The sequence below is a fragment of the Mirounga leonina genome, unplaced genomic scaffold (assembly GCF_011800145.1).
Source record: "Mirounga leonina isolate KUSES-001 unplaced genomic scaffold, KU_Mleo_1.0 Mir_114, whole genome shotgun sequence".
Lineage (NCBI taxonomy): Eukaryota > Metazoa > Chordata > Mammalia > Carnivora > Phocidae > Mirounga > Mirounga leonina.
In genome coordinates, this window is record NW_023270265.1 from 34,192,080 (window position 1) to 34,207,537 (window position 15,458).

Genomic DNA, 15,458 nt, shown 5'->3' on the forward strand with positions numbered 1-15,458 from the left:
AGAAGATATATAACTTGCCCCACACCAACAATTAAGAGGTGGGACCGAATTCAATTCACTGCTGTGGTTCACTCTGCTGTAAACATGTTTGGAATGTCTTCACCACTATATCCATCAATAAATATTTACGAGTACCTACTGTGTGCCCAGTCCTGGCAATAGCTGGTGTTGGACCCGAACGAGCTACAAGTCTAGTTGGAGAGACATGGGAAAAGGTTGGTTTTATGAAGAGAATATCCACTACAGTCTGTGAAGAAAGTGCAACAGAAATTTAGAGCAGGGACTTTCAGTTGGAGCAATCAGGAAACACTTCATAGAGACTCTGAAGAAGGGAAGGAATTAGGACAGGAGGGGGCCCCCTGCAGGGAGGTTGGAGCCCACAGCTGTATCCGCTGTGGGTCAGGAATTGGGGAAGCAGCTGTCCTTGGTGGAAAGAGCCCCGGATGGAGAGCCAGGAGACCCAGAATCGGGGCCACACTGCTGTGGGCCTTCAATCTGACTTGAGTTCCTCCTGTGTCCCTTCTACCTCTTTAAAAATAATAAAATAATAACAATTCTGGGTGGCAATCCCACATTTTTCCTATTGTTAAGTTACTGGATCATTTGTTTGAATACTAAAGGATTTATTCTTTTTCTTTAAAGTATGATAACTTTATTACAATATGTCCTGGTGGTCATTCTGGGTCTATTTATTCAGTTTTGGGGTAGTCTCCTGCAATGTGTAATTTCAAACTTTTTGGTTTTGTTTTAATCTTGGGAATGTTTTCTAAAATTATAGTTTTTCATTTTTGTTCTATTTCCTTGCTTTAGTTTTCTTCTTTGGGGAAACCTATTGCATAAATGTTAAATTTTTTACCCATCTTTTATAACTATCACATTCTCTTAAATCCTTTTTATTCATTTTGTTCTTATTTTTCTTCTCCTTATTCATCTTCTATTGCTCTTCAAACATTGTTGCATTGATTCATTCCCATGTTCCTCCTGGTTGTTCCTTCATATTTTAAATGATTGCTTTTTCTAATTCTTTCCTGAGTTCTTAATTTCCCATCTTTTCTGTCTTATGTTGTTCTTGCATATTATTTTTAAATCTATAGATATGTTTTTGAGACATTATCGTTTTCATTTATTTTATGGGCATGTCCTGATGATGTGATTTCACTGTAGGCAGGTCATTCTGCACATTATTTTTAAGTTTGCAATAGCACTTTACCTCAATCTTTTTTCTTTTGCCCATTTTTAGGTGAAATTAATTCTTCTGAACTTCTGGAAGAGAGACTTGAACTAGGGTAGTTTTATTCAGGGCTCTAGAGCCCCCTTTGCTGTTGACTTTGTGATGTGTTAAAAAATACAGCCCTTACTTTCTGTGAAGTCTTGGCTCTGTTCCGTCTGACTGGAGGGGAAGAGGAGTCTTTCCTTTGTGTCTCCTGCACCTGCGCTGCTTCCTTCGGGATCCTATCCCGGCAGTTTCTCCTCGGTGTGGGACTTTGCCCTAGGCATTCCTGGTACACTGACCGCTCCAGCCCCAGGAGGCCTTACCGCAAATCCCTCTTGCTCACCTGCTGGGGTGGGCAAACCAAGCCCCAGTTCCAGGGGCTGCTCACAAATTGGCTCACTGAGATCTCAACTTCCTGATGGTTATTTGGGGGTTCTTGGGTCCACCAGACCTTCGGCTTCCTCCTGCACAGACGCCGATGACATGCTCATATTAAGGGTTTGTGGGGATACTTGTCACCTCCATCTGGTGTAGATCTCCTCCATGAGCTCTGTCTGGTCTAGAGCTCCTCATGAGCTATCCCAGCAAAAACCCATTTTTAGGGCGTGATTTGGGGAGATCCACAAACTACAACACAACTGCCATCACCTTGCCAAAGTCTGCATTTTTGCTTGTAAACACCGACGCTGTGTATTGAATCCTGACGCTGTACTCCCAATACTTTCACACCAAGCAACCACAGCATGGGCTCTACCTGCCAAGCCCCCGCCTCCCCTCTGCCGACCTCCCCCCTGCCCCCCTGCATCTCCCCTCAGAGCCAAAAGCACTCAAGCTATTGCATGAAACGTGTCACAAGAGTGCTTCTTGTCAAGTCTTCACGTCCTTGCCGGCATAAATCCCCCAGCCGTGGGGAAACAAGAGGGCAAAACCTCCTCTGCGGCTCTCACAGGCACAACCTCACCTCCTGCACAGTTGCCCACTCCTCTCTCAGTTCCGGGCAGCTGATGCCAGGACAGGCCCTCAGGCTGGACCAGCACGGAGGGCTGGGTGGCGGGCAGGCCCCTCGCACCGTACACATGACACGGATGGATTTATTTTACCAGAGGGAAGTCAGCCCCTGACAGCGTGTCCATAGTATAGGCCCCCCATCTGTACCCTTCCTGGAATCCTCACTACCTTGTACATCAAACTTCACCAAGGGATAAACTGAGCAAGAAAAAGAAAATCAGCTTCCCTGGACTTATTCCATAAATTTAGCATACTGCCTGTTTTTACACCCAATCTTTTTTTTTAATCATCTATTCAAAAGTAGGGAAGAGTCTTTTGATTCTCGATTAGCTCATCCTCCCTCTGGGCACTTGCACATTGCAGTTTTATTCCAGTTCTCCATCTTTCTGGGATCAGCTTGCCTAGTTTTATCTCTTGGACTTAATGCCAAGACATGCAGATCCAGGCAGGAAACTCCAGGCACCCGGCATCAGGAACCTTTGCTTCTGGGGCTTGAGCCAATTAAATCAAACTTTGCTCTAAGGCTGCCTTGGGAAGGGACAGGTTTACGAGCCCGATGAACAAACAGTGGAGTTGCTGTCATGCTTGAGTTCAGTCTGCTTGAACTCCAAACCAACTGCAATTCACAGCTCCCGTTTTCTGGGAGAGGAAAACCTTCGGGGGGAGCAGAGGAGATGATGGTCTGAGTCCTAACGGGGAGGTCTTCTGACTTTTAGAGGGATGACGGAGGAGAGACACGATGAATACATCCTATCATTCAAGGAGAAACTTCTTTTAAGAACAATCCCGTGGGACATAAAAATAGGAGCAAGTGCGAAACAAACACATTCAAGAATGGATCTTTGGTGGATCAAAATACATCCTGTTATTGAGTCCGCATCACAAAAACAACCTGAGAACTAGCCGTGTATCTTGCTTCCTCCACACAGCAAGTTGGAACCAACGATCCTTCAGAGAAAAGAAGAGAGGAGGGACAACGGAAATGTTGGCAAGGGTTTTAAGGCGCTCTTGTCAATTTAGGCTCATCATATCGGTGAAACTTTCCCTGCGGACACCCTGGTTCTGAATGGTAAAAACAGATTAGCTCACTTCATTTTCTGCTTCCCCAGCTGCAAAGTAATGGACTTTGCCAACCATGCTTTGGTGGATGGCCGAAGTATCTTATATTTATTCATCGTTCAAAGCCATCCAAATCCAAGATATGGTTTAAGATTTAATGAGACTATTTAAAAAAAGAACTAGCCATACAACGAAATATCAAAAATAGTCAAATCTATTTGAGACTCCGCAATGTGTAACACATGGTGGACCACGGAAGACTCACTTTTGACATTATACTCACCAAAATATTAGGTTTTCCAGAGAAAAGAAAAAGGCTTTCCAGTTAAGCCAGACAATATGTGGAGAGGCCAGGGATCTCTCCTGAAAGGGGACCTTCTATCTAGAAAATGTCTCCCCCAAAGGCCACCAGTCCTGGAGATGAGCTTGCCTAACATGCGGGGTGGACAGTGCTGAGAGGAAAGACACAGTTGAGACAAAGCACATTCTGACATTTTATTCACTGATCATAAATACAGTCTCATGAATCAAGGTGATCATGAATAATGTACTAGCACCTGGAACCTGACCATCAGAGAGTAAGCACTCAGTGTTTCACCATCACTGGCCAGAGAACTCACTGCGGCTGCTCGGGGCGTCTCCCTGAGCGAGTGATCAGCTTTGCGGGACCCTCCTTCTGGTGCAGCAATTTTATTCTTGGCTCGTTCTCAACAATTAAAAAAATCATAAAAGATTGAGTGTTTGCAAGAAAATATCAAAGAGGATAAGAAGATTTCTCAGTTCTTAGAATTTCAAAGTAAAAAGGGGAAGAAAGAAGGGAGGAGAGGAAAGGGGACAGCTGTCAGGGATCTGGCAGGCTTCTTCCCTTCCCCAGAGCATTTTACAAAAACAAAAACCAGGGAGGATTAATGCTGCTTGGAGATGGGCTGCGTCTCCCTGATGAGCCACTCGAGAGCTTCCTGGCGGCCCTGCTTCTGCAATTCCTTCCCGATCACGTCCCTGCAGGTCAGGTGGTAATTGTTGAGCCAGTCACACTGCAAGACGGGAGAAAGACAGGCAGTATTCACACCTCTCCCAGAGGCTACAGGGGCAAACAGGGAGAGGCCCCCGGGTGCGGAGATCATGAGTTGAGGACAGAGATACACAAAACCTTTTCCCCCTGCTCAGGGACGAGTAACTTCCTTAGGCTCCATTTCCCTGGAAATCAAGGGGACAAGGCCATGCTGCTTACGGTAAAATGCGTCCAGAACAGTCTACTGCAGGTGGACTGGCAATGACTGTGAAGGAACTATAAATACCTGAGAGCAAGTCATGGCTTCGGGCTTCCCTGGGTGCAGAGTAACCTGTAACCAGGTATCCTTCCCAACAGGACCCCCAAGCCATACTCACAGGACACTTTCAGAGGGACGGGGCAGGGGGTCTGGTAGGTCCTACACCCACCCATGTGGCCTCCTTCCCTCACATCTCAGCCATCTCGGGGTGGCAGTGGAGGGGAGGGGGGCTGAAAACTAGCCCTAGAGGGCTGGTGAAACTCCTGCTAAGAGACACACCTGAAGGTGTCACACCAATGCACTGAGCTTCCTACCCGTTTCCACTGACAGAGCTGAATAAACTGGGATCAGCCAAGCCCCCACGGTCCTGTGAGTGTGGCTATCTAGATGAACCCCAAACCTCTGGTGACCAAGGACTGTGGTGCTGAAGGGTGAGGCCGGGAGCTTAACTTTCAGACACTCAACAGAACGTGCCCACCACCCCAGGAGATCTTTTAAAAAGAGGTAAGAAGGAAGGAGGTCTGACAGGACTTGGTGCCTGGGTCGGGGCAGATCCACAAGGGCCTAACGGTGAAAGTTCCGCGGCCGTAAAAGGGTGAACTCTCCCCTCCCTGGGGTGGGGCAGGTGTGAAGGCTGGAGTGAAGCAAGTTCTACCAGAGGACAACCACCCACTCTCTTCTCTGGCCATGAAGTGGGCCCGACCCGACACTGAGCTGCAGCGAAGTTGGCAAGACAGACCCCGCCATCCGCGCCCCTGCTGCCACGAGCCACATGCCATCTGGAAAGGCAGCGCTCTTACAGAAGCATGGGCACCGGGGACCCGGTACCAAGTCCGGACCCGGTACCAAGGACGAGCTCCGGGGTTGTGACAGGCAGACGGACATGGCGGTATTGCCAAAGGGCTTCGACCCAGCCAGGGCTCCACTCCCCACGGGGAAGAGCCTACTGGCCCCTGCTGGGAGTTGGGAGCGGGACAGGGAGTCAAAAGCAAGCAAACCGCTGCGGGTCAGGCAGGGCTATGAGACAGCCTGCAGTCCAAAGCAGCCAAGCCCGGAGCCAAGGTGAGACCCCCGAGACCCTTTCAGTTGTACGCGCAGCCTCAGGGGGGCCTGACCAACATTCCAAAGGCCCCGAAAGTCTGCAGCTGCCCACGTTCATGACCAAAGTCCTCAGCTGCCATCTGGCGATAAATGACGGGAATGCAAACCCAACCCAAAAAGTCCTTAAAGTAACCAAAAACACCGTCAGTTTGGGAGGTGGTAAGGGGCATGACTGAGTACTTTAAAAGCCAAATAGACAGAATCTGGTTGTGGGGTATTACTGTGCCTTCTGACAGAATGAGGCCCCAGATTTAAGTGATATATGGAAGGAGATTTTTTTTTTTTTGCTAAAAGAGACAATAAATGTACTCTGCTTGGTATGTTAAATACATCTACTGTTTATTTGTAGGAACTTGCTTATGATCTAAGGGTAAGAAGCTATTATCTGCCCTACAGAAACTAATCGGCAGAAAGAAGAGTTCAGTGCTTCGGCCACACAAGGTATAGTAATGAACCACTGAGTACAACAGAGCCCACTGGTCTATGTTCAATGTCATGGGGTGGACCGAGCCAGGTTAACAACATTCCTCCCTCAAGGAAGAATGGCCTCACTCAACCTTCCTCACACACTATTTCTGTGGACAAGGTGGAGTGTCACTGGGAGGAAGCCTCCTGATGAGCACACTCTATGTGGACAGCAGGGACTGCCTGACCTAGAGCTGCATGGTAGGAAGCCACGGCCTTGGGCTTCCGAGAGCAAAGTGACTTCGAACGGGAGAGCCCCTTGCTAAGACCCTGGAAGCTGTACCCGAGGCCATGAGAAGAGACCCTGGCTCCTACTGAGCACAAAGGACTCAAGCCGCTGGCTTCCACGTCCGCTCACGTGTTCTTGTCCCCTCTCCCCTAAGCCAGGGACCGCTGGAGGGACTCTTCCTGCCAGGCCCACACCGGACACTGTGCCACTGACAAGCGGTTTCCTGCCCGGCACCCTCGACAAGCTGAATAAACCCACAACGGTCGCCTCGTTTAGGGGCCGTGAGCGGGGATGTCTGGCCGGTCAAGGACACTGACGGGTAAGCAGAGGTGCCCACACTAAGCAGGAAGCAGAGGACCTTTTGCTGTCACCCCTCTGTGAGCGGGTCAGGAGAAGGGGCTTCTGGCTGGGAGAGTCCCATTCCACGGTCCAGCAGAAGGGGCCTCCCCGCCAGAGGCACTTTTCCTAGTGCCGGGCATGGGGCCAGGTGTGCACGGCGGAGGACGTCTCAAGAGGCGCTTCACCGTGGCCGGGGTGAGGTCAGTAGCTGCTCTGGCAACAGGAACTTACTCCTACGGGACCTGCCAGGCTCGTCCTGCCTTTGGCTCCCACCACTCATTTGCCGTTTGCAGGGACTTCCGACCACCTGCCTTGCTCTGAAACTTGTGTCCTTCTGGCTTCTGGCTCCCTGGCTCAGGAACCGTTTGGTCTGTCCAGTGCTGACTCTTCCCGCCCCGTTTCTGACCCGTCTCTGCTCCGATGCTGATCACCTGCCTGATCCCTCAAGCCTTACTCACCCAGGTCCCGGGGCCCGTCACCTCACCTGGCCTTGTGGGCCTGGGGACCCAGCACAGGATGGAAGGGGTTTCAAGGCCTGTATCCCTCAGAGCTTGACAGTGAGCCCCACTGTGCTCCTAGCTTTATGAAGAGCTTCACAGCCCGGAGTGACCAGAAGAGGAGGCACCGCCTCTCTCCTTGTCTGTGTGAAAACTGGGTGTATGATAATAGATTTCGCTTTTCATTCCCTTAATATTTCATTCAACACGAGAAAACAATCTGGTACATGCAGTGGCCAACAGGCCCTACCACCCATCTGGCTCCTCCTAGGCCCATGGCCCATGGTTTGCTAAACGCTCAGTGCGGCCATGGCCCGTGCCCTCAAGGAAAGCAGTGGCGAGCTAGTCCCACTCAAGAAACCTTACGGCCCCACAATGGTGCAGGGAGGACTATCTCTACCTAGAGAGCCAACAAATACAGGAAAAGCATCTACAGTCCTCAACAGACCTTGGATTTTCAGACTCAGGTGGCACAGATCTCTAAATTACAAAGTGAGAAGAGATGAGAGAATGTAAGGTAGCTCTCCACCCCCACTCCCACTCTGTCTCCTCCAAGCCACCCTCATTACCTCTTTGTCTGTAAGAGAATCCACATCTATCATTTTGGTCTGTATCGGAACCAAAGTTAAAGGTTCAAAGGTGAGGCTTCCCCGGTTATTGAAGTTATACTGTTGGAAAAGGAAGAAAACAGAGGCTTTTACTCCTATCTACCCCAATGAACCACCATGAGGTCATTCCCACCAGCCATGACCACCCCCCAGGGCAGGTGTGAACAGGAACCAAGAAGGGGTCTGCTGGTCAGCATCTGCAGGGGGCCCAGGAGGCACGACGAACCCACTGGACGCCACTGTCCTAGAGCTGCCCCACTGCGCCAACAGCCACCATCGGGGAAAGCCGAGGGGCTCTGAGCAGCAGGTCCCCGGGCTAACGTCCACTGTGACGGAGAAGCAGTGGGGGCAGAGCATGGTGGTGTCTGGATGAGGGGCATCACTGGTTTTGGTTCTCAAGACTCTACCAGAGTGCAAGTCCCCAGCATCACTTTTATTTAACAGTTAGCCACATGTCCTGCCTCGACCAGCCAGTCCCATCCGGTGACAGATAGCAGGTTTATCCATGCTACGGAGTACGGACTGGCCAGGGCACCTGAGAGCATGCTGGGTCTCTGTTCCTGGCAAGGCCTCTGGGAGCGAGGTGAGAGGCCACTCTCAAGGTGACTTCGATGTGGAAGCAGAGAGCAGAGGCCAGCATGCTGAGGAAGCCACTTCCCTCCAACTGTTGGATTTCCACCATCACCCACAAAAGAGCAATAAACGGGTCTTCTAGGTAAAGCCTAACACCTAAGCCCTCCAACCTCTTGGTAATAGTGATGGGGAGAAGGTGAAGTGCCTGTCTTCTGGAAGGCAACAGACCCGTCTCATCACCAGCCTGTGGGGCCTGACCTACCGTATAACTAAGGGTTCCTCAGCTTTACCCAATAAAAATCATTTGAGGCATTGGTTGAAAATACAGTTTCCAGGCCGTGGCCCCGGGTCTGGGAGGGGCCTTTAAACAAGCACCTCCCCCACCCCCAGCATCATGACAAGAAGATGCCTCTAGTAAACTCAGAGCCCCAGATCCCATCAGGCAGGGGCCTGCCTTGTGCCCCAGGAATCCCAGTTCTGGGTCCCAGTTCATTACGGATTTTCTTTCTGGCTTCTGCAGAGGAGACTGATTTCTAGGAGACTCCCTTGTATTGGGGAGGAAGCTCCATTTTGGCCCCAGAATGGCACACTCTTGGCTCCAAAGACAAATATCTTCATCTTCCCTCATTAAAAAATAAGGAAAATTTAAAAATAAACAGCCAATTACCTACCTTGGTCTTCACAGGAACCACCAGGACCACATTTTCAATGCGAATTCCAAAAGCCCCATCTTCATAATACCCTGGCTCTAAAAAAAAAAAAATCAAACCCAGAAATGAGAAGCAGCCCATGATGAGCACGTATACGCGGAGTAGAAGTGCTTGCTCCCAGGATGACAGCCCCACCCTGAAGGAGGAGGGGATACAGGCAAACAGCCCACTCAGTCTGGGGACAAGAGCCCAGAGATGCCGCCTCCTCCCACACGGCCACTTCCAACAGGTACTCGAGGAACAGAAAGAAAGGTTCTAAAGTCCCTGAAAACTCGTGCCAGGATGGGGAGTACAATAGCAGAGGATCCACCAAATAAGTCACGGTGCCCATTCGACATAACGAAGCAGGCAACAAACTCTATGCACAGAGATCTGGTAATGACATGGGAAAAGTACATTAAGGAAGCAAGCTGAATACAAACAAGACATCCAGTATAATCTGAATGAGGAGAACAAAAGATGTATGCGCATATAAAAGACCAAAAGCTAATACATCAAAACATGAAGCAATGTTTCCCCTGGGCGGCTGGATTATAAGTGATTTTCACTTTCTTCCACATGCTGTCCCACGGCCTCACCTTTTCTAAAATGAACACGTATCACTTTTATAATCATAAAAAGTTGTTGTTCTTGTTTAATTCAAGGTGACAAGAGGGGGAAATTATATCCAATTTACTTTAAGATAATCAAAAGATAAGCAACAACAGAGAGCCTTCAAACAGGCTCGAAGACCCATGCACACCCTGGATGTGAGGGACACTTACCATCAGTGACAATCATGCCTGCCTCCAAGGGCTCATCGGAGAACGTTTTATAACTGATGCCACAAGGGCCCTCGTGAACATTCAGAAAAGACCCAACACCGTGTCCCGTTCCGTGCAGGTAATCCAGGCCAGAATCCCATAAAGCTGAGCGGGCAAACGAGTCAAGAAGGTGTCCTGAAACACACATAAAGAACCACTTGATGATATTTGTCCAGTACTTTTCAATTTGCAAAGCACTTTAGAGATTAGATTTATTATGTTTGGCTCCAGAACAGAAACCAGCATGTAAAAGTGACTGGAGGGTTCTGATTTCAAGCCAGCACAAGAAAGAACTAACAATGCGAGCTCCCGAGACAGCCGCGCCCCCACCAGCCAGAGCTCAGTCTAAAGCGGGAGGACTGTGTCCAGGAAGCCGATAAAGGGGCTGGCCGCCTGCAGCCCTAAGGGTGTGGCTGAGGCAGACTTTCCCTTCCCAGCTCTGGGACCCTGAAGCTTCAGAATTACAAAGATGAGACTCTAAGGAAACAGATGCCCAGGGGGATGAGTGCAGACCTAACCTAAGCAGATTCAAGGCCCAGGTCTTGTCAACTCCCCGTCCAATGCCCCATCCATCAGTCCTCAAGCAGACTGGCATGTATCTGAAGTCAGGTTCCCAGTAAAAAGGAGTCCCAAAAGGAGGCACTGGCCCCGCAAGGCAGGACAGACAGGAGGCTGCACCAACCAACTTCCACTTGGGCCCGGAGGCCTTCGTGCGCTGGCTGCGCTCTCCTGGGAGCCACCTGCCTGGGTCATCTGACACCCCAGGTGGTCAGGAGAGAGGTCCACCGCTGACGTTAAGCCCAAACCGAAGCCTGGCTCCCTGGGAAGCCCGCCGAGCTCAGTCAGTGGGTCTAGGAGACTCACTCCACACAGCACTTGCCCTGGCTGGGCCTGAAGGGGCCGGGGCTGACAGGAACAAAGGACATGTTCTTCCGCTCAGACTTAGACATGTTTGGTGCCTGAACAAGGAAAAGCCTGCCAGATGACAGAAGGACCCACCTACCTTTGGTTCCAGTCGGGAAAACGGCTGCACTCACAGCTATGTGGCCCTTGAGGACATATGTGAAGCATTCCTGCCAAAGAAAACCCAGGGGCATGTTGCAGAACGAGGACAGATGCTTCAGTCCTGGAGTTTTCCGGCAGCTCAGAAAATCCTGCCTCTAAAGGTTTTTAGGAATACCACAGAGAAAATCAGAGTAAAAAGAAAAAACAAAAAGCTTGGCCATGGGACCAATTTTCTAGAATATCTTGAAATTAAACTTAGTTAAAAGGAACTGTCAGAGAGATGACCCCACAGGCCCTCCCCTTGTAATGAACATTCTGACACACTCTGGCTGAGCCTGAGAAAGACGAGCAGAAGTCATAAAACTACCGATGAGGCGAGCTAACATTTACCGAGCTATTCCTCTGTGCCGGGCATGGTACTAAGCACTGAGCACTTCATCCCACACTTGGTGCTGGAGATGCTGTTGTCATCCTCACTTGGCAGAGAGATTAACCAGCCTGCCAGGTGGCGTAGTTCGTAAGTGGTGGCATCTGGCCTTGAAGCCAGGAGTCCAGCATCAACATCTGTCCCCTACCCGTGTTAGGCTCGGGGGTGATCCCTACTGCCCGGGTAAGAAAAGTGACGTTTGGAGGGTTAGTGGCCAGTAAGGTGCAGAGCCAGCACTGAACCCACACTCTTCCATCTGGCCTGGAGCTCTTTACCCAGCACAGAAAGGAGTCACACCAAAGGTACGTGGAGCCGAGGTCAGATTCTTTAAGGTGCTCATGCCTACAAACAGGTCAGGTACAGGACTAAAACTATGAAATCTGCTCTCTTCCTGTAGGATCTCCTAGAAAAACAGATTCACTCAGGGACTCAACCAACATCTGCTGGGTAGTGACTGATCCGGGAACTTGTGAGGGTCCTGGAACCGTTATAACCAGCCTTGGAGGCAGGTACTCATATCCCCATTTTTATGGACGTGTCTAAGTGCTTTACTCCAGGCCACAGAGCCAGCAAACAGCAGAGAAGACCTGAAATCCAGTGTCCAGACTCCTACCTCACCGTCATCTCCTCCTCTCCATGCCAGGCAGACCAGAAACTGAGCAGTGTATACCATTTTAGAGGCTTCCTGAGCTAAGCCTATAAATGGAAATGCTGAACTTGAAAGAAGAAGGGGGGGGGGTGGCTTTCAGAATCAAATCTAGACGCTGTTTGTAAAAAGTATACATTTCACTACCCTACTCCCATCCCCAAAGAGATTTCCTGATTCAAGAGAATACTGACGCTGTTTAAACTTGAATCTGAGTTACTCTGACCTTAGCAGACAGAATGCTTTTAAAATTTCTCCAGTAATTAATTAAATGGACATTATAAAGCAGAGAAGCCTGACTCCACAGTAATGAGCTATTTTACTATCCCACATATAAATTTTCTTTCATTGTACAATTCCTTTTCCTAAGAGCAATGCTGTTGTTAAGAAAGCAGAGAGGGCTCTCCAGTTTCCTGCCCCACCTTACCTTCTCGTAGGCTGTAGGGGTCCCAAAATGCATGGTCCGTGTCACATCTGTCGTTCCATCCCTTTCCAAAAGAAAGGACAAATTAGTTTTCACTCAAAATAAGCTTTGGCTCAGGCTGCCTAGGTGGTGCAGTTAGGCATCTGAACATTGGTTTTGAATCAGGTCATGATCTCGGGGTTGTGAGATCAAACCCCATGTTGGGCTCGGCACTCAGCAAGGAATCTGCTTGAGATTCTCTCTCCCTCTCCCTCTGACCCTCCTGCTCGTGCTCTCTCTAAAATAAATAAATCTTTTTCTAAATAAATAAATAAAATGAGACAAAGTATGAAAGTAAGGATGGCCTGAGGTAGTGAGAGTGAACTCAGTCGGGCCCTGACACACACACACTCTTGGTCTACAGTGTGAGGACTGTTTCATAGGTGACACTATCATGGGGTTATAAACGAGAAGGAGGAGGACAAAGGAAATAGGAGCAAGTAGGAGCCTGATTCTATCAAAAGAGGGCCAACCTCTAATTGTTCCCATCAGGACAGCAAAGGACTGGACCCTACAATTACCCAAAGACATCTCTTAGAATGCACTAATCCACACCCCTGACATAGAAAGGATAACTTCTGGAATCTTGCTAAAATTTAGACGTGACCTAAACGATCTCAACACCCTGAGCTCTAAACTGTTATTATGAATACTGACCCATGTGTCCCGAGGCTAGGCTGTGATTTCCATCTATGTGGTGGAGCCCGCTTAATAATCAGGCTCTCCAGGGGCACCCGGGGGGTGGCTCAGTCGGTTAAACAACTAACTTGGTTTTGGCCCAGGTCATGATCTCAGGGTGGTGGGATGGAGCCCTGCGTCAGGCTCTGCGCTCAGTACGGAGTCCGCTTGAGATTCTTTCCCTCTTTCTCCCCCTCTGCCCTTCCCCCTGCTCTCGCTCTCTCTCTCCCTAAAATAAAATAAAATCTTTAAAAATAAAAAAATAATCAGGCTCTCCATCAGCCACAGTCCCAACTGCAATGGGAACGGAGCATTAAAACTGCTCATGCTACCTTCATGCAGACACCTATTCCAGTGCCTTCTCGTGGGTTCCACATTGGGACCCAGCCAAATCTTGGGTTCTCCTCTTAGAAACATCCTAGAGGATGAATAGGACAGGAGCGAGACATGAAGATGGAAATTCAGAAATTCAGGGGCAACCCTAGTTTCTCATTTACTCATTTAAAATTAATCCCTCACTTCCCAAGGCGATGAGGGCGCTACGAGTCCAGAGAACTAGCAGGCTGTTTATGACCTAGGGCAGAAGGCTTTCTAACGGTTTTGAAAGCTTGCTTTCAGTTATTTATTTAGTATTTAACAACTTCCGGCCAAGAACTAAACATTTCTATCAAACGGTCTTTTGTGGGAAGAGTCACCACTGGACAACTTCAAGCAGGGGTGAAAAAAAGGACAAGACATGAGAAGGATTCCATTAGGGGCGGGCACACAGTGAGATTCCCATCTGGGCACCCTCTGCTGGAGCCTGGCTTACCCCCTATTCAACTCTTTTGACCCGACACGATCCCGTTCTATGGCAGCCCTAGTTCACTTACTTGTATTGGGCTCCCGAGTCAATCAGGTACACTTCATCTAGCGACAATGTCCTATTCGTCTCAGGGACCGGCCTAAGAAAGTTAATTAAAAATTAATTATTCCACAAATGTACTTGCTGAATCCGGGAGGAGACATATGAGAGTTCCTTATACTATTCTTACAACTTACATAGGTCTGAAAATGTATCAAAATTTAAAGTTACCCACTAAATTGATTATTCCAAATAATTTAATCTTCTAGAACTACTCAAAGACCCAGTCAACCTATCTCCCCAACTGGATAAAGAGCTCAAGAGAAGGAAGAATAACATATTTCCTCATACCTATCTCCATTTGTGTCTGGAACAAAACAGGTTAATGAAATAGTTGTAAAAGCTACAAAAACAATAATCATCAGATGCGAGAGGACCAAGCTAGAGTCTTGAGAACTGGGAATACAGCAGCCAGGAGTCACCTGTCTCTGGATGTGGGGTCCCAGGCCCCATGTGCTTCCCAGACCAAGAGACAGTACCACTGCACTGGAAAATGCTAGAAGGAGTAAGGGCATTCCAAGTCTCTACCCTGCAGCTGAGAAAGGGACTCGTTCATTTCCAGGCACCACCCCCTCTCTTCAGCACGAAGGGCATCAGTGGTCACTCCAGCCAAACGACTGGAACCAGCTCCAGGCCCTGCTTCTCAACAGGCTTCCAACAGCCCACGGCGAAAAAATGCCAAAGCAGAAGCAGACTTCTCCCACCTTGATCTGAAATTTTTTAATGTGTTAATTACATGTAAAATTCTAGGATAGTATCCAGCCAAGAAATTCACCACCTGAATTAAACATAAGACAAAAACTGAAAGTCCTTTTTGTATTTTAATTTTAGAACAGAAGCATAGGAGAGAACTGCACAACACATCCGTGACTGTCTCCCACACACAGGTTCAAAATGTGCCCCAAGACTAAAAGCTCTAAAAGCAATTATTAAGAGTGTGCGGGGAGGGGGGACCTCTGCCTGTGTACAGCACAGTGAGAAAGACCAAGTGTCCCTCCACCGATTGTGTACATCATACACACAGAGCAAAGAACTCAAAATGCCCGACACTAGGCAAAACCATTCGCCTGGGCAACTCTGAAGCTGGCGTCCAATGAGCAAGCCACGTTCCACTTCCCACCGTCTCCACAGGCAGATCAATACTAAACTTATCAGGGCCCATCCCGTCTCCCAGCACAGGGAATGCTCCGCTCTGTGAGTCCACAGGCTCTTGGAGTCATCTGCTAAAATCCCCCACAGGCTGGGCACCCAGCTTTAAGCCCACAGGGAGGGAAGAAAGGGTGATTACCTCCCTCACCACAACAGGATGCTCAACAACCTAGTGCTAAGTTTTTCAGTATGGGGGTGATGGAGCTCACAAGATGTTTGGACTCATGCATCAAGAAGGCTGCCATTAGGGCGCCTGGGTGGCTCAGTCGTTAAGCGTCTGCCTTCGGCTCAGGTCATGATCCCAGAGTCC

General features: G+C 49.0%; 1 protein-coding gene across 3 annotated transcripts in view; it reads right to left on the minus strand.

Annotated features, from left to right (window-relative positions):
• Window positions 1-3,761: 3,761 nt before the first annotated feature.
• The window catches only part of XPNPEP1 (X-prolyl aminopeptidase 1), a 50,915-nt gene continuing 39,218 nt past the window's right edge, over window positions 3,762-15,458 (minus strand). For all 3 annotated transcript variants that reach the window (XM_035028697.1, XM_035028704.1, XM_035028713.1), the window contains 7 exons: window positions 13,968-14,039; window positions 12,382-12,442; window positions 10,880-10,949; window positions 9,838-10,011; window positions 9,035-9,111; window positions 7,752-7,850; window positions 3,762-4,314 (listed from right to left, as the gene is read on the minus strand). In XM_035028697.1, the coding sequence (XP_034884588.1) occupies window positions 4,186-4,314; window positions 7,752-7,850; window positions 9,035-9,111; window positions 9,838-10,011; window positions 10,880-10,949; window positions 12,382-12,442; window positions 13,968-14,039 (682 nt within the window). In that variant the 3' untranslated portion in view covers window positions 3,762-4,185. The remainder of the gene's footprint in view (window positions 4,315-7,751; window positions 7,851-9,034; window positions 9,112-9,837; window positions 10,012-10,879; window positions 10,950-12,381; window positions 12,443-13,967; window positions 14,040-15,458) is intronic.